The sequence below is a fragment of the Pongo pygmaeus genome, chromosome 10 (genome assembly GCF_028885625.2).
Source record: "Pongo pygmaeus isolate AG05252 chromosome 10, NHGRI_mPonPyg2-v2.0_pri, whole genome shotgun sequence".
Lineage (NCBI taxonomy): Eukaryota > Metazoa > Chordata > Mammalia > Primates > Hominidae > Pongo > Pongo pygmaeus.
This window is the reverse complement of record NC_072383.2, coordinates 1980044-1999545: the sequence shown is the minus strand read 5'-3', so window position 1 is coordinate 1999545 and position 19502 is coordinate 1980044. Positions and strand designations below refer to the sequence as shown.

General features: G+C 46.6%; 1 protein-coding gene across 5 annotated transcripts in view; it reads left to right on the top strand.

Moving 5' to 3' along the window:
- DCP1B (decapping mRNA 1B) overlaps positions 1 to 8419 on the top strand; it is a 63845-nt gene extending 55426 nt beyond the window's left edge. Inside the window, exons 9-10 of one of the 5 annotated variants that reach the window (XR_010127749.1) lie at positions 1736 to 1891; positions 6231 to 6335. Coding sequence is in view for 4 of the 5 variants with exons in the window: in XM_054443600.2 (XP_054299575.1) it covers positions 1736 to 1837 (102 nt within the window). In the remaining variant the exon portion in view is untranslated. Of the gene's footprint in view, positions 1 to 1735; positions 1969 to 6197 lie in introns of those variants that run through there. The other 4 variants (XM_054443602.2, XM_054443603.2, XM_054443601.2 and 1 more) reach the window with 4 other exon arrangements.
- Positions 8420 to 19502: the final 11083 nt, after the last annotated feature.

The window sequence follows — 19502 nt, the reverse complement described above, 5'->3', positions numbered from 1 at the left end:
AGTGGCTGCTCACGCCTGTAATCCCAGCACTTCGGGAAGCCCAGGTGGGAGCATGGCTTGAGGCCAGGAGTTCAAGACCAGCCTGAGCAACATAGCAAGACTACAAAAGAAGGAAACATGTTTGAGGGAGAATGAAAGGAATGGGGCTAGAAGTCAGCAGAAGCATAATAACAATCAGAGATAAATAAGGTCAACAGTAAATATCAGGATAAAAATATTTGCCACCTTTTAAAGCTATTCATAGTAAGCTCATGAGGAATTAGACATCTGTGAACCTCTTTACTTTGAGCCAGTTTCTTAAGTTGGAATTTAAAAGATCCATGTGTTTTCTGGCTGATTCCCTTCACATTGTCTTGAGATTCTGTTACTCCAAAGTAGTTGCTGAACATGGCGGATTAGAAATTACATTCCCCTTCCCTCCACTCTCTGCATGCATTTTACTTCTTCCCGTGTACCACACCTCATATTCCCAGTCACTCAAGCAGTCTGTTTTTAGTCTCTGCCTCTTGTTAGGACACAATCTCATGCAGAGGAACTTTGTGACTACTTTTCAGGAAAAAGAGGGATAACATCACTCTCTTCATTGCGTGAGAATGATGCTAAATCTGTGTGGGGTGCCAAGAGGGAATGAAGGGGGAATGTGAAGTGTGGGTGAATTACTAACACTGTAAAGAATTTGGGTGGGAGGGAGAAGTCTCTAGAATTAAAACATGAGGAAAACCACTGATTAGACCGTGATTCTCACTCCTTAGCCAGGCAAAAGAGCCCAGAGATTACCAGTCTTACTCCTGCCCACTTGGCAAGGCTAGAAACTTTCCATAACTTATGGGAAGACTTATATTAGCTTTGATGAAGTACTGATGAAGCATATTGCAAGTAAAATCCTAAGTAATGCCCAAAACAAAGTAGACACATTGTAGGTGACTTGGAGGCCCTTTAAGAACTACAGTGGCTCATGCCTGTAATCCCAACACTTGGGGAGGCCAAAGTGGGAGGCTCACTTGAGCCCAGGAGTTCAAGACCATACTGAGCAACATAGTGAGACCCTGTCTTAACAAAAAACTTGAAAAGCCAGGCATGGTAGCACGTACCTGTAGCCCTAGCTACTCTGGAGGCTGAGGTGGGAGGATCGCTTGAAGCCATGAGGTTGAGGCTGTAGTGAGCTATGATGGCGCTACTGCACTTTAGCTTGGGTGACAGAGTGAGACCCAGTCTCAAAAACCCAAAAAACAAGAAACAAAAAAACACACCACAGCAATCTCTTAACCAAACTTTGAGACCACTGACTTGGATCATGTCCTCCTAACTCCTCTGTCTGCTGGGGCTTCATGTCTTTTCATGCAGCAGACGCAGGCTATTCTTGAGTAAACCTTGCTCCATGCTGCCATGTGTCTGGGCTGCCCATCTGTGCTGGCGTGTAATGAGCTCTTGCTACTGTGCATACTGACCGTGGAAAACCATCAGCTCTGTCCGGCCTCGCCTTCAACCCCACTTAACACTCACACATGCAGTTAAAAACTACCAGCTGTTAGACAGGAGAGATGAGCGTCTCAGTATCCAGCTGTTAGACAGGAGAGATGAGTGTCTCAGTATCCAGCTGTTAGACAGGGAGAGACGAGCGTCTCAGTATCCAGCTGTTAGACAGGAGAGACGAGCGTCTCAGTATCCAGAGGCCAGTTCAGCTCTAAGACAGAGGAAGCCTTTTGTGTCTGCCAACCAAGTAACATTCTCTTAGGTCTTTCGATTTGTTTTCCAGAACGATGACAACTTCTTAAATATAATCTATGAAGCCTATCTCTTCAGCATGACTCAAGCAGCCATGAAAAAGTCTATGTGACAGCAAGGCCCTTTAAAACTGATTTTCAAGGTCCTTCTAGAACTCCGGCACAAGGTTCTTTCATGTTGAGTGTTGTTTCCTTCGATGTTTCTGCCTTTTTTATAAAAAAGTGTGTGTGATATGAAGTAAAATGTTTCAGACTTTTTTTTTATACTCAAGTTTTTTTTATTATTATTATACTTTAAGTTCTGGGGTACCTGTACAGAACATGCAGGTTTGTTACATAGGTATACATGTGCCATGGTGGTTTGCTGCACCCATCAACCCATCATCTACATTAGGTATTTCTCCTAATGCTCTTCCTCCCCTAGTCCCCCACCCCACGACAGACCCCAGTGTGTAATGTTCCCCTCCCTATGTCCATGTATTCTCATTGTTCAATTCCCACTTGTGAGTGAGAACATGTAGTGTTTGGTTTTCTGTTACTGTGTTAGTTTGCTGAGAATGATGGTTTCCAGCTTCATCCATGCCCCTGCAAAGGACATGAACTCATTCTTTTTTGTGGCTGCATAGTATTCCATGGGTGTATATATGCCATATTTTCCTTATTAATGGACATTTGGGTTGGTTCCAAGTCTTTGCTATTGTGAATAGTGCTGCAATAAACATACATGTGCATGTGTCTTGATAGTGGAATGATAATCCTTTGATTATAGTAGAGTTACAATCCTTTGGGTATATACCCAGTAATAAGTAGAGTTATAATCCTTTGGGTATATACCTAGTAATGGGTAATAATTAGAGTTATAATCCTTTGGGTATATACCCAGTAATGGGATTGCTGGGTCAAATGGTATTTCTGGTTCTGGATCCTTGAGGAATCACCACACTGTCTTCCACAATGGTTGAACTAATTTACATTCCCAACAACAATGTAAAAGCGTTCCTATTTCTCCACATCCTCTCCAGCATCTGTTGTTTCCTGACTTTTTAAGGATCACCATTCTAACTGGTGTGAGATGGTATCTCATTGTGGTTTTGATTTGCATTTCTCTAATGACCAGTGATGATGAGCTTTTTTTCATGTTTGTTGGCCACATAAATGTCTTCTTTTGAGAAGTGTCTGTTAATATACTTTGCCCACTTTTTGATGGGATTTTTTTTCTTGTAAATTTGTTTAAGTTCTTTGTAGATTCTGGATATTAGCCCTTTGTCAGATGGGTAGATTGCAAAAAATGTCTCCCATTCTGTAGGTTACCTGTTCATTCTGATATAGTTTCTTTTGCTGTGCAGAAACTCTTTAGTTTAATCAGATCCCATTTATCAATTTTGGCTTTTGTTGCCATTGCTTTTGGTGTTTTAGTCATGAAGTCTTTGCCCATGCCTATGTCCTGAATGGTATTACCTAGGTTTTCTTCTAGGGTTTTTATTGTTTTAGGTCTTATGTTTAAGTCTTTAATCCATCTTGAGTTAATTTTTGTATAAGGTGTAAGGAAGGGGTCCAGTTTCAGTTTTCTGCATATGGCTAGCCAGTTTTCCCAACACCACTTATTAAATAGGGAATCCTTTCCCCATTGCTTGTTTTTGTCAGGTTTGTCAAAAGTCAGATGGTTGTAGATGTGTGGCATTATTTCTGAAGGCCTCTGTTCTGTTCCATTGGTCTATATATCTGTTTTGGTACCAGCACCATGCTGTTTTGGTTACTGTAGCCTTGTAGTATAGTTTGAAGTCAGGTAGCGTGATGCCTGCATCTTTGTTCTTTTTGCTTAGGATTGTCTTGGCTCTATGGGCTCTTTTTTGGTTCCATATGAAATTTAAAGTAGTTTTTTCTAATTCTGTGAAGAAAGTCAGTGGTAGCTTGATAGGGATAGCATTGAATCTATAAATTACTTTGGGCAGTATGGCCATTTTGATGATACTGATTCTTCCTAGCCATGAGCATGGAATGTTTTTTCCATTTCTTTGTGTCCTCTCTTATTTCCTTGAGTAGTGGTTTGTAGGTCTCCTTGAAGAGGTCCTTCACCTCTTCAAGTTGTATTCCTAGGTATTTTATTCTCTTTGTAGCAATTGTGAATGGGAGTTCACTCATGATTTGGCTCTCTGTTTGTCTATTATTGGTGTATAGGAATGCTTGTGATTTTTGCACATTGATTTTGTATCCTGAGACTTCGCTGAAATTGCTTATCAGTTTAAGATTTTGGGCTGAGACGATGGGGTTTTCTAAATATACAATCATGTCATCTGCAAACAGAGACAATTTGACTTCCTCTGTTCCTATTTGAATATTATTTCTTTCTCTTGCCTGATTGCCCTGGCCAGAACTTCCAATACTATGTTGAATAAGAGTATTGAGAGAGGGCATCCTTGTCTTGTGCCAGTTTTCAAAGGGAATGCTTCCAGCTTTTGCCCATTCAGTATGATATTGGCTGTGGGTTTGTCGTAAATAGCTCTTATTATTTTGAGATACATTCCATCAATACCTAGTTTATTGAGAGTTTTTAGCATGAAGCAGTGTTGAATTTTATCGAAGGCCTTTTCTGCATCTATTGAGATAATCATGTGGTTTTTGTCATTGGTTCTGTTTATGTGATGGATTACGTTTATTGGTTTGTGCATGTTGAACCAACCTTGCATCCGAGGGATGAAGCTGACATGATCGTGGTGGATAAGCTTTTTCATGTGCTGCTGGATTCTGTTTGCCAGTATTTCATTAAGGATTTTCGCTTTGATGTTTATCAGGGATATTGACCTGAAATTTTCTTTTTTTGTTGTGTCTCTGCCAGGTTTTGGTATCAAGATGATGCTGGCCTCGTAAAATGAGTTAGGGAGGAGTCCCTCTTTTTCTATTGTTTGGAATAGTTTCAGAAGGAATGGTACCAGCTCCTCTTTGTACCTCTGGTAGAATTCAGCTGTGAATCCATCTGGTCCTGGGTTGATAGGCTATTAATTACTGCCTTAATTTCAGAACTTGTTATTGGCCTATTCAGGGCTTCGACTTCTTCCTGGTTTAGTCTTGGGAGGGTGTATATGTCCAGGAATTTACCCATTTCTTCTAGATTTTCTTGTTTATTTGCATAGAAGTGTTTATAGTATTCTCTGATGGTAGTTTGTATTTCTGTGGGATCTGTGGTGATATCCCCTTTGTCATTTTTTATTGTGTCTATTTGATTCTTCTCTCTTTTCTTCTTTATTATTCTGGCTAGCAGTCTATCTATTTTGTTAATCTTTTCAAAAAACCAGCTCCTGGATTCATTGATTTTTTGAAGGGTTTTTCGTGTTTCTGTCTCCTTCAGTTCTGCTCTGATTTTAGTTATTTCTTGTCTTCTGCTAGCTTGTGAATTTGTTTGCCCTTGCTTCTCTAGTTCTTTTAATTGTGATGTTAGGGTGTCAATTTTAGATCATTCCTGCTTTCTTCTGTGGGCATTTTAGTGCTATAAATTTCCCTCTAAACACTCCTTTAGCTGTGTCCCAGAGATTCAGGTGCGTTTTGTCTTTGTTTTCACTGGTTTCGAAGAACTTACTTATTTCTGCCTTAATTTCGTTATTTACCCAGTAGTCATTCAGGAGCAGGTTGTTCAGTTTCCATGTAGTTGTGTGGTTTTGAGTGAGTTTCTTAATCCTGAGTTTCTAATTTGATTGCACAGTGGTCTGAGAGACTGTCTGTTATGATTTCCATTCTTTTGCCTTTGCTAAGGAGTGCTTTACTTCCAATTATGTGGTCAATTTTAGAATAAGTGTGATGTGGTACTGAGAAGAATGTATATTCTGTTGATTTGGGGAGAAGAGTTCTGTAGATGTCTGTTAGGTTCGTTTGGTCCGAAGCTGAGTTCAGGTCCTGAATATCCTTGTTAATTTTCTGTCTCATTGATCTGTCTAATATTGACAGAGGGTCGTTAAAGTCTCCCACTATGATTATGTGGGAGTCTAAGTCTCTCTGTAGGTTTCTAGGAACTTGCTTTATGAATCTGGGTGCTCCTGTGTTGGGTGCATATATATTTAGGATAGTTAACTCTTCTTGTTGCATTGATCCCTTTACCACTATGTAATGGCCTTCTTTGTCTTTTTGATCTTTGTTGGTTTAAAGTCTGTTTTATCAGAGACTAGGATTGCAACCTCTGCTTTTTTTTTTCTTTCCATTTGCTTGGTAAATATTCCTCCATCCCTTTGTTTTGAGCCTACGTGTATCGTTGCACATGAGATGGGTCTCCTGAATACAGCACACCAATGGGTATTGACTCTTTATCCAATTTGCCAGTCTGTGTCTTTTAATTGGGGCATTTAGCCCATTTACATTTAAGGTTAATATTGTTATGTGTAAACTTGATCCTGTCATTATGATGCTAGCTGGTTATTTTGCCTGTTAGTTGATGCAGTTTCTTCATAATGTCGATGGTCTTTACAATTTGGTATGTTTTTGCAGTGGCTGGTACCAGTTTTTCCTTTCCATATTTAGTGCGGAGTGGACCTCCAGCAAACTCCAGCAGACCTGCAGCAGAGGGCCTGACTGTTAGAAGGAAAACTAACAAACAGAAAGGAATACCATCAACATTAACAAAAAGGATGTCCACACAAAAACCCCATCCAAAGGTCATCAACGTCAAAGATAAATCCACGAAGATGAGGAAAAAACAGTGCAAAAAGGCTAAAAATTCCAAAAACCAGAATGCCTCTTCTCCTCCAAAGGATCACGACTCCTCGCCAGCAAGGGAACAAAACTGGAGGGAGAATGAATTGCAGAAGTAGGCTTCAGAAGGTGGGTAATAACAAAATCCTCCGAGCTAAAGAAGCATGTTCTAACCCAATGCAAGGAAGCTAAGAACCTTGAAAAAAGGTTAGAGGAATTGCTAACTAGAATAACCAGTTTAGAGAAGAACATATATGACCTGATGGAGCTGAAAAACACAGCACAAGAACTTCGCAATGCATACATAAGTATCAGTAGCCGAATTGATCAAGCAGAAAAAAGGATATCAGAGATTGAAGATCAACTTAATGAAATAAAGCTTGAAGACAAGATTAGAGAAAAAAATGAAAAGGATGAACAGAGCCTCCAAGAAATATGGGACTATGTGAAAAGACCAAACCTGCATTTGATTGGTGTACCTGAAAGTGACGGGGAGAATGGAACCAAACTGGAAAACACTCTTCAGGATATTATCCAAGAGAACTTCCCCAACCTAGCAAGGCAGGCCAACATTCAAATTCAGGAAATACAGAGAACACCACAAAGATACTCCTCGAGAAGAGCAACCCCAAGACACATAATTTTCAGATTCACCAAGGTTGAAATGAAGGAAAAAATGTTAAGGGCAGCCAGAAAGGTCAAGTTACCCACAAAGGGAAGCCCATCAGACTAACAGTGGATATCTCTGCAGAAACCCTACAAGCCAGAAGAGAGTGGGGGCCAATATTCAACATTCTTAAAGAATAGAATTTTCAGGGGCCAGGCGCGGTGGCTCACGCCTGTAAGCCCAGCACTTTGGGAGGCCGAGATGGGTGGATCACGAGGTCAGGAGATCGAGACCATCCTGGCTAACACGGTGAAACCCTGTCTCTACTAAAAATACAAAAAATTAGCCGGGCATGGTGGAGGGCGCCTATAGTCCCAGCTACTCGGGCAACAGAGTGAGACTCCGTCTCAAAAAAAAAAAAAAAAAATAGAATTTTCAACCCAGAATTTCATATCCAGCCAAACTAAGCTTCATAAGCGAAGGAGAAATAAAATCCTTTACACACAAGCAAATGCTGAGAGATTTTGTCACCACCAGGCCTGCCTTTCAAGTATTTTTGTTTTGTTTTGTTTTGCTTTTAGAAATCACGTCCTTCAGTACACCTGGTACTAAGAATTGAGTGGGTAGGAAAATTCTTTGCTTAGGTCACTCAGTAAATGCCAAGCTTAGTATGTTTCGTTAAATGTATGGAGCCACTTCAGAAGAATCAGTGTCTCCGTGGGAAGGGCTGTTCTCGGAGCTTAGTTCTTTATTAATAGGTCTGGTGGTTCTTTGAGCGGTGTGTAACTTCCATGGGGGAGCTCCATGCGCACAGTGCACGCCGACCACCAGGTGGCAGTGTCATCCCACAAGTTAACCTACAAAGGCTTTAATGAGCCTTTGGAAGTAATGACGGTTTTCTTTTACCAGACAAAGTAAACCTTTCATTTGTAAAAACCCAGTTGGCATGTTTTACCCAATCCTTTGAAGGAAGTTATTTCTAAAGGTATTTATAGCTAGTTTCTAGAGGATAGATGTTCTAGGAGTTGACAAATGGCCCAGATTTCCAGCAACGCTTCATCCATCCCAGCCCATGGTATTTCTTTTGGACCCAAGCAGCAGGATGTGCCCGCCTGGGCTTCCGAATGGATAGTATATCACCCTTAGCAGAACATGCTGAGGGGGAAGGCACAGGAGATTGTCACTGTGACGTTCAGGGCGTCATGTTCTGCAAGCTGTGTAGCAGGTTGAGTTTTATGTTCACAGAGATGAGGAGCTTAATCTTGGAAGGAGTCAGAAGAGCCCCTGCCAAGTTGTTAAGAGTATGTATGAGAATTCGTCCCTGCTGAGTATTCGTAATAAATAAAGCTTTGCATTTCAATAGCCCTTCTTATTCTTGGATAATAAAAAGATCTTCGATTACTGCACAGCAGACAGGTGTTTTATTCTCATTTTACAGTTCATAAAGTGGAAGCATGAGGAAAACAGGTTTCCCTACAGTTTCTGAGACCTAGGCTTGGACTTTAAGCTCTAGACCTTTGTTCAGCCACACCATCAAGTGAAAGCATTGTTAGAACACCACCTCCCCTACTCTCCCGCAGGAGAGTGCTTTTTCTTGTGAAGAGAAAGGGTGGGTGGAAAAGGGATTGACTGTTACTGAACCTTTGTTATGTGCCGACCTTGGTGAGGAGTCTGCTGTGTTACCCTCCAGCATTTAGGAAGGGGTGAGTTCTTTTGTTTCTTTGGTATCTCCTACAACATCTAACATAGTGATAAACCATGCAAAGTTTTCACAAAACACTTGAAATTAATAATTGCATATATGGTATCTCAATATTCTTATAAGTAGAACAGGGCAAGGACAGAGACACACTTGGATCTGTTATTCCAAAGTCAGTGATAATAGTGCTTGCTTCAACGATACATGTACAAAAATGGGACAAAATCAATGATCTGATTAACTGCTGGCAACCTTAAAAATATATCTTTGATCCTAATTACATGTTTAGAGTTGCTTTACTAGCTAAGGAGAGATGAATTCCATACTTAATGTTCCTAACGTATTTGCAGTAGCAAATGGCTAATTTCATGAAATATTTATTCTTTTGCTTCAGAATTGAGTAAATAAAACAGAAAGAAGTATCAGTTGCAGTATCTAATGTGAAAAGGTGCCCATGTTCTGATGCGGCGGAGGAACAAACCCAAGCCCAGCATGGTCAGACCCGCCCTGCAGGCTTCAGTCGGGCCTTTCTAGGTCAACACCACAGTCATCTGTTTTGAAAAATAATAAATTCTCCATCCTTTACTGGAATAAATCATTTTAAAAGGCACAGGCCCAATTCATTTAGACCAAAGACGAAGTCACCCTTCAAAGGGCAGTTGGTGATGGAGTGCTTATTTCTTCTATACAGCAAAGCAGATGAGAGTGTCTTTGTACAAAAGGACTTTCTCTGGTGAGTCCAAGAAATAGATCAAAAGGGTTATCTAAGGCACCCAAAGTTAGATTTCATAAATAAATGGGCTTTTCTTCTTCCCACTCAGCCCAAATTCTGAGAACATCATGGACGCCACTCCTTAGGTGCCACTGGCTCCCAGGCAGCAGTTTTCACCTAATTGAATCTCAGGTGGAGCCCTGAGATTTCTGTTCATCGAGGCAGCCTTATCCAGTGCAGTGGGCTTCAACCTGGTAGAAGTTCCAGAAGCCAGAGCTGTCCAGTGTGGGGACAGAGCACCCAGCTGTGGAGTCACACAGACCCGCCTTCAATTCCTTAACAAGCGCATCTCTGGGATGTTGTTTTCTCACTTAGAAAATGAAAGACCCTCACAAGGTCCATATGAGGATTAAATGGGAGCAACATATGTCAGACAGCCCGTCTGTGCCATGACTGCGGTGCGGGGGCCATGCTCCAGTTGTTGGGAGAGGCCCGCAGCTGCTGGGCCGGCGTTTGTTTGCCATCTACCAGGTCCTGAGTGTTCAGTCTGTCATTGGCACTTAGGGATCTGTGGCCGCCTTGCTTTACCGCGTTCTTCCCCTCATTTCCTTATCAATGGAATGAAAACAGTAACACTTCTCCCTTCCTTGTGAAGGAAGTGCCACAGCTCTTTAAGAGGTCCACATACCCAGCAGTATAATTACTTGTAACATACCGTGTCGGTATTGTTCTTGCCCCTGCCGTTATGGGTAAAGCACCACCTTAATTGCCAGGCGGGAGAAGGCAGTGCTGTTTGATAGCATTTGTACTTCGTGGATCTTCTTCTGAAAAGAAACACTCTGCTCGGTCTCCCCCTTCAGAGGGCCAGGCATGGTGATAATTGCAGAGTGAGAGAAACCTTTGTTAGCATCTTCTAGAACTGTCTGGTGTGCATACCCAGCCCTACTGATACACATAGCCCCCTTGTACTGGCTTCTTCCAGCCCTTTTAAGAGGTAAGCCCTGGGCCAACAAACCTAAAACCAAAAAAAAAAAAAACAAAATATTGCATACTGAAGGATTGCCCTGGAAATCACAGATCTGTTGCATTTGGTAAGTTTGTTCTTCCCTCCGACACCAGCAGCCTGCCTGCCCTTTTCAGACCCAGCAAGGACAGAAAGACCTGCTTTCTTCCTCTTGAATGAGAAGGGTGAAAATCTGAGAGGAAAGTGCGTTTCCACCTCAAGAAATCTCAACTATTGAGTAACAGCCTTTGGTTCTCTCAGGTATAAAGAGAAACCAACAGTCCACCCTTGTCAAGGCCTACTTCCCTGGAGTATGTGGTGCCAAGGTATGGAGGGGCACCACATGCCAAGGTATGTGGTGCCCCTGGAGTATGCAGGGGCACATTAGAAACGAGTGCTCTGAGCACCAGGCTTGGCTCGGTTTCCATTTGTCAATGTAGATGCAGGTGGGGCGGGGAGGGGCGGAGTGTTGGGTGCAGTTTTAGGAACCATGTCTCTGGATGAATGTGGACAGATTGGTCGCTCGCTCCTATTAGCAATGAAGAAGCCTTCTGTTTTCTAACAGGGCCTGCTCTATTCAGACATGCCGCCTCCTCCCTTCTCCAAGAAATCAGCCTGCCTTGCAGGCTTTGGAACATGGAGTCATCTTTGAGGTTAAATGCGTCGTTTGCAGCGCGCAGGCTGAGGCAGCGCTTCGTGGTGTAAAGGTGCATGGCCACACAAGTTGGGGAGCCTGCCCAGCATTTTGCTGAACACTTGGTTTTCAGATCTCAGATGCTCTGCACCCCACTCCCTCTTACAATTAGAGGAGTGAGGGAGGTGGTTACAAATACTTGGTATATTTAACTCAACCTTGGGTATCTAGATAGATGTTCACTAAATTGAGTCATGAGTAATGCCTGCCAACAGCTGAGAGCCTTGAGAAAAGTACACAAATAAAAACTGCGTGTGCAGACTGTTGGCGGGGAGGAGAGCAGAGCACTGGGTGACTGGCGCTCCCGGCGGCTGGGCAGTACAGACAGGCGCGCGGCCCCGCGCCAGCTAGCAGCCCAAGCTGTGCAGCCCAGGCTTCTGAAGGAGGCAGAAGAAAGAAATCCAAGCCTCGGACAAGTTAACTAAGGGCACGGCAGGAAGGAGGTAAAAAAATGTACTAAGTAGGCAAGAGAAAGGGTGGGAGACCAGACAGTCATAAGCCAAAGTCTAAGAATTTCCCTAAAAGTCTGAGGGCCAAGATGAAAGGCGCCAAATATCTAGGGAGAAGCCAAGGTAAAGCGTCCTGCTGAGGTCGGCAGACACTGAAACAGACATGCGAGGGATGGGTGGGAGTTCTCAGCGTTAGAGATGCTGGAGGACAAGCAGGGCCCCGTCTCCAAGACAACATTCTCCTGGCCCAGGACGGGAGCTGCAGCCCACCCAGCCGTGCACACACACAGTTCTGTGAATGTCCCAGCTCCTCCCTCCACCTGTCAGGCACGCCTGGTACCTACACAGTTGAAGGAGCTCAAAAGACCAAGGCGGCAGTCCCAAGATCTAGGCTGTCCGGAGCCCCTCATCCTGTGTGATGTAGTGTAGAGAACACTGCACTCAGAAAGCTCTGGGTTCTAGTCCCACCACCTCCTGTCTCTTTCTCCACCCAGATAAGTATCAGGGGGAAAGGATTTTCTGTGGTGTTAATCCTAGGAACCTTGCAATGGTTGCTTTGGGCCAGAGCGGCACATGCTCCACACTGGCGTTTTCTACGTTGGATGGCAGCCCTGTGGGATGTGCCAGGCAAAACTGGCCCTTACCCGGTCAGCCTCACAGGTCAGGTGTGTCCCAGCTTTTCCTATTGCCACTTATGGCTCCGTCATAAGTTGGTCCAAAATTATTTTTGGTGTTGTTATATTTTCTGCCCATAGCACTTCTCCGGGGTCACTTGTTCCTTAGGTTTTATTCCCTCCTGCGTAGATAGAGGTTTCCCAGCATGCACAGAGGCTGGGAAACTCCGGCTTGATAGGAAATCTTGAGATAACAGGTCCTGAAAGGACAAGGAGCTCTGCCCGGCGGTGCAGCGCCCAGCCTGTGTGTGAATGGCCGCCACCCATCAGATGCCACGCTGGAGACACAGAGATGAGTAAGACCCAGCCCAGGCCCCCAGGGTCTCACAGACCAGTGGGAAGGAGACTTACTGTAGATGATGTTGTGAGGGCCGTCACCTACCTGCAAATGGGAGGTCAGGGAAGGCTTCCAGGAAGAGGTGATGCCTATGCTGGTTCTCAAAGGGTGGGTAAGAGTTGACAAAATAAGGGGGCAGCAGGAGTTTAAGGCAAAAGAGATGGCATGAGCCAGGACAGGAAGGCAAGAAGCAGCAATAGTGTCTGTGTACATGTGTGCTTGCACATGTGTGCGTGTGTGTGTGGGGTCGCGTGTGTGTGATTGGGTGGGAAGTGAGTAGAATACAAGCCATTTGGTGTTCTGGAACTCGAAAGACAGACTGGCGGGAGATGTGGCTGGCAAAGCACCATCCAGCCCCTCCAGAGACCAGAGACTCCGTGAGGGATTCTGCCCTCTGCTCCCCACTGCCCGGGCCTGGCCGCCAGCAGGGCGCCCTGCCCTGTCTGACTGTGACCAGGCGCATAGAGGCAGTGTCCTGCGGAGGGGAGGCGGGGTCCAGGGACCTGGGCTCTAGCTCCTGTGTGGCCACTCACAGAGCAGGATGTGGCCATCTCCCCCTTGGGAGTCTGTTCCTCTTTTTATGAGATAAGGAAGTTGATAATGCCAATAATAAAAAATAATGCCTCACATGTGAGGGGTTCCATGCAGATTAGACTCAGCACGCCTGTGAGCTGGGTGGTGATGTGGGTGCCTGTGGGTGAGCACTTAGGAAATGTTAGTCCGATGGGGGCCACCCTGGCTTTGGGGTCTCAGGGAACCTCCTCTAACTCAGATACCGGGGTCACTCACTTCCCCATCACACTCCACTCTAATGTGGGCAAATGAGGAATAATTTCTTGTTTATGACTTCAGCTGAAGGCTGCAGAACATTTTGGAGGGATTTTGCAGAGAACAGACGCCCAAAAAGTTCTAAAAGTCAAAGATTCTGGAGGTTCAAGTCCTCTTTTTTAGTGTCACCCAGTTGTCCATCAATGGGGTGACCACGTAATTCATCATCCAAACTAGGATACTTCTGGGTGTGAACTGTCACTTATCACACAGACAATGGGCAGAAACATAGACTGTCCTGGGCAAATGCAGACAAATGATCCCCATACATATCACCAAGTAGGCCCTGCCAAACTTCCCGCCGCAGGGATCCCTTAGATAAGCCTAAATGAGTCAGACAGTGGGCGACAGCTCCCTTAAAGTCAGGAGGCTGAGTGGGCCGGCTCCATCATTTCTTCGCCCTGGGTACTAAAGCCAGGCCGTGCAAACACAGGGCAGGTTCCCCTGTCAGATAAAGAGTCTCTACCAGATGTAGTTTCTTCACATCTCAGCATCCAGCCCCGTTTCTCCTTTCAGGTCCTTCCTTCTGGTTAAGATGTTATGTTTAGGGGAAATCACTGTCAGAGGTGGCCCCTGGTCCTGAGTGTAGGGTGGCCACCACGTTCTCTGCCTCCACATCCCCTGGAGAGGCCGCTCCATCCCCAGGTCGGGGTGCTCTGCGGCGTGGAATGGCCCTGCAGCCCGGGTTTGCCGTGGACGGGAGCCTCCTCCTCCGTGTTCCTCGCCTTTGCTGAGCCTGCTTACAGAGCTCTGAGCTGGACCTCCGCGAACAGGTCACTCCACGGGTGGCTGCAGCCGGCCAGGCTGTCTGCATGTGAGGGGCGGCCACGTGGCCCCTGCCTGCCTCTCTCAAGTGCTCTTTTGTGCTCAGCTGGGGCAACTCTGTGACCTTGGCCACAACAGGCACTTTATAAAATGGGAGCATGAGAAAGGATCTTGTGAGGCCATAATTCAAGCCTTTCCTTTGGCTGCTGAAGACAGGCCCAGAAAGGAGCCAGGGCCTGCCCCTGGAGAAGCAACTTGCTAATGGGGGCCGGGACCAAAACCTCAGTGAACCGCCACAGCTGCCTCCTTCGCTCAAAGTGCCCCTTCCTCCAACACAGCACAGCTCTCTTCTCTCCCTCGGGGACTCAGGGATTAGTCAACCTTTAGAAGTCTGTGTTTATTTATAAAGCTGCTGCTTCTCCTTCCAGCATCTGAACGCATTCTACAGGCATTAATTAAAGAGGCTGCACAGCAAGCCTGGGAGGCAAAGGAAAGGAGAGTTTGGGGGGTTCATTAAAGGACCATTCACCCCTGCTGGGAGCCTCTTCTGTTTATTCTTTAATTTCTCAGTCTCTCCAGAACACAAGTACACACACCTGCACACATACGTATACACACATACACATGCACATGCACACATGCCATACACACACACACACACTTCACATATACATACACATCACACACACATTCACACATGCACACATACATATGCACATGCATAAACACATGCAATACACACGCACATACACCTCACATATACATACACATCACACACAAACATGCACACACACACGTGTAAACACATGCAATACACGCACATACACCTCACATATACATACACATCACACACACACATGCACATGTGTAAACATGCAATACACACATACACCTCACATATACATACACATCACACACAAACACGCACACACACACATGCACATGTGTAAACATGCAATACACACGCACATACACCTCACATATACATACGCATCACACAAACACGCACACACACACACATGCACGTGTAAACACATGCAATACACGCACATACACCTCACATATACATACACATCACACATAAACACGCACATACATTCACACATGTACACATATGCACACATAAACACACATGCAATAGACAGGCACATTAACACATGCCCATATACGTTCATTCACACACACACGCACACACATACATGCACACATACATTAACACAACGCACCTCCACACATCCACATCATAGACACACATGTACACACATTTGCACACACACACCCCAGCCCATTTCCAGCAGTCTCCTGTTATCCTGCGGAACAAACCTCTGCCAATTCCATCCCAAGCATCGCTGAGTCTCGTTCCCTGTGGTTTGGCCCCCACAGCACCCAGCGGATGTTCCCTCTGCAGACAGGGAGAAGCAGGCAGAACCTCTTCACTTCACCTCACGTGACCCTCAGCCCACACCCCTTCTCTCCACTTCTGCTCACTAAAAATTTTACTTCTGAATGTTGTGCACGCTCCAGCTCACACCATCTCCCCTGCTGTGGAGAGAGACGCACGATGCACGTTGAGTCTTCACTGCCAGCTCCCCGCCAGGGCTGGGAAGCTCCAGCCCTGGGTAACCACCGCCAGGAACTCTGTCCTGCATTCTTTTGTCACAATCTTGGAGTTTGTTCTTGACATTGAGCAGACCAGGGCGGCCTGCCCTTGGCAATGGGCCTAGGAAGCCGTGGTGCCAGGCTGCCCACAGAGACCCCGCCACTCCCCACGTGCATCTGGTCCAAGCCTCTGAAGCCCTGAACTTCTTGCCTCTGCTATTCTGCTGCTGTTGCTTTTTCTTTTCTCTCCCGCCCCCACCCTCGGGCACACAAGCAATCAAGGTAATCTTCCTCCTTAGTGTATATAAACCTTCATCATTGGTTTGGACAAGGACCCTTTAAAAGTTCATTTCCTCCCTTTTATGTCCGTACCCCACTCCCATTCCCTACAACCCCTCAGCCATTGTATTCTGTTCAATGTGTTATTTTTTGTTTGTGTTTTTACAAAATGTATATTGTTTTGTGTGCGTGGCTTTATATTCTATAGAGGTGTAAGATGCACGCAGAAAAGTATGCAGAGTCCTCAGTGAACAACTCAGCGAAGTTTATAAACAGCCGTCTGTGTGTGTCTGCATACATGTGTTAACCCACATCCAGACGACAATCTAGAACATTTCCAACACTTCAGAAGGTCTCATATATACCCTGCTTAGTCAAACTAACCTTCTGGGATGTCACTATGCTGATTCTTGTCATCATAGGTTTCTTTCTGGAATTTCACATAAATGGAGTGACACAAAGCAGCGTATTCACCGTCTGTTATCTGGATTCTTTCACTCCTCATTATGTCCATTTTTAATCACTGTGTAGTATTCAGTTGCATGAAACTCTGTGGACCTATTTTTTTTTAGGACAGGATCTCACTGTCACCCAGGCTACAATGCAGTGGCTCTATCATAGCTCACTGCAGCCTCGACCTCCTGGGCTCAAGTGACCCACCTGCCTCAGCCTCCTGAGTAGCTGGGACCACAGGTGCCTCCTGAGTAGCTGGGACCACAGGTGCCCCCTGCCACGCCCAACTTATCTATGTTTAATTTCTGTGGTTCTGTGTTATGAATCCCGTTCTGGCTTTCCCTCCACTAACTGCCATGTTTATGTGTCGTCCTCATCGCCATGTGCACGTGTCCACCTGTGCTCCACTCAGTGCTCCACCACGGCATCTGCCACTCTGCCACCAGCTCCGCAGGGATAGACGTACAGGCCCCAGTCATGGCCCTGCCCTGACAAGATGCTGGTCCTCTTCCTGCTCATTGACTCCCCTATACCACACTGCTGGGGTCAGACAAGGCTCCATCCAGGAACCCATGACTTCAAAAGAAAGAAACCTTTGTCCTCAAATTTGGTAACAGGCAAATGGTCTGTGTGGAAGCCCTGTCTGCAGCCTCTGCTCACTCCAGGATGTGCTGCCCTCACTGCTCCTCTGACGTGCCCCCGGCTCAAGGCTGAGCATTCCTGTATCCACACAGGAAGTCCAGGGGGACCTTGGGGGCACCCAGGGAGACTGGGGCCCTCCACCTCAGGGCTTTGAATCCAGGTCTGGGGCAAGCCCTGGGAATCAGCATGGGAGCACTGGCAGCCATCCTGTGGCCCTGAGGGGAGCTGGCTGGAGGACAACCTGAAATGCTGAGGGCAGCAGGAGGAAACACGGAAGGAACCTGCATCCTGGGTGACGTCCCGGACCTGCTGCACTCGCCAGCCCTGGAGCCACCTGCCTCTGGCTTCTTGTGATCTGTCACACTGTTATTATTATTTCAGTCCTCAAGTAGGGGTTTCCTGCTCCTTGCAGCCAGAAGCACTAAGTGGTACCCACCCCACCCCTGCCGGGCAGTCTTCTGATGGCTCTGAGCTCCCTGAGGTGGGGGCAAGGCAGGGTCTATGCTCCACTCTGAGGGCCCAATGGAGCAGCAGGTGTTCGGACACATGGGGTTTACTCCAGGCAGAAACCACCCTCATAAGGGCATGAGACCCAGGCAGAGCGAGCTCTCTGGCCTCTTGGTATTTTCTTTTGTGTCTGCCTTCTCAGCAGCATATGAGCTCCTCCAGGGCAAAAAATCGCCATCATGCTAAGGGGTTCTGGACCCTGGGGCCAGGCACAGGGCCAGGCACACAGTGGGTAGGTAGCAAAGGCTTGCTGGGCGCTGTGGGAGAGAAGGAAGGGGAGACATTGAGGAGCAAGAGAAAAGGAGAAGCCGAAGGCCAGACAGGCAGAGAAGGAAAGGTTCGTGGAGCGCAGTCTCTTCCTGGGGACCCAAGGAGGCCCCACCAAGAGAGGAACTGAGGCTGTGAAACAGAAGGATGGAGGCCTGAGGGACCCAGGCCAGTGGACAAGTGAGCCTGAGCAGACGGAACCATCCCCATGCCCATCTGGTTGTCTCCTCCTCCTCCTGCTCCTCACCCCCTTCCTCCTCTACCTCCTCCTCCTCCTCCTCCCCCCCTTTCTCCTCTACCTCCTCCTCCTCCTGCTCCTCACCCCCTTCCTCCTCTACCTCCTCCTCCTCCCCCTCTTCCTCCTCCTCTTCCCTCTCTTCCTCCTCTTCCCCCTCTTTCTCCTCCCCCCTTACCCCTCCTTCCCCACACTCTGAAATGAGCACATGGCTCAGACTGAGAGGACAAACCTCCAGCTGAATTTAATTGTAGCTGTAGTTCCCCAAAATGCTTTGAGGATTCATCAGAACCAGTAGATGCCTCTCTGCTTCCTCACCTACACACCTCATTTTGTAGCTTCAGAACAGGTGTGACTCAGGCAGAGGAAGGGCTACACAGGTGTCACTGCGCCCACACCTAGGGAGACTGCTACAGACAGACTTCCCAGTGGCACCCGGCCCCCACCCATGCATGGTGGCCACGGGCGTGAGGAGGATGATAATGACAAGGGGAGCCACGATGACCACAGGGTTATAGAGATCTTGCCATTTGCTGGACAATGTGGAGGAAAGTTACACACACCATGTCGCCTCCCCCGACACCCGCAGGGCAGGTATCATTGCCCTGCATTCTATTGAGGAGGAAATTTGAGTTGGAAGTGCCCAAGATCACGTCGTTAATAAATGGCAGAGCCTAAACAAGCCCTTAGCCACTACAACACTCCTTGTTGCCACTGTGTTGGAAGCTTAATCAGGATTAATTCTTCTTTCAAACTCAAATGCTACCCCCGTTGTGTTAACCTCTTCAGAAGTGTCTGCCAGTGTGTTCCGTAAAGATCCAAGAGCGCTTCTCACATTTATCCTTGACTATTATGGTCTTCACGTTGATTGTATCCCTGGTGTATCTCTGAGTGCAAGGATCCCATCCCCCCGCCTCTGTATCGCCCCTGCTGTGCCTGACACGGAGAGAGGCCCATCCCACGAAGCCTCGCGCAGGCAGTGCGGTGGGTGCAGGCAGCCTGGGCTCGGTGGTCCTGGCTCTTTCGTGAATGGGGCATGACACCGAGGAGGATCCTTCTCTCGTCTCAGTTATGTTTCTGGAAAGTTGAGGGCTGAGCTCCAGTAACTCCAGAAGCCCCTTTGAGCATGAGCATTTGATGGCTCCCACTCGCCTCTGCCACTTCCTCTGGGACTGTTTCCAGAGGGGGAACTGGGGTCCAGAGTCATCCTCTATCCTCCGAGGCGTGCCCAAGGCTTTCAGCACGGGAACATCAGCCCAACTAAGGCGAGCCATGGGGCTGGCCCCTGAGGGCGGTGGGCCAAGGGAACAAGAGTTCACCAGTGAAGGCCAGCCACAGTCACGAAACGGTC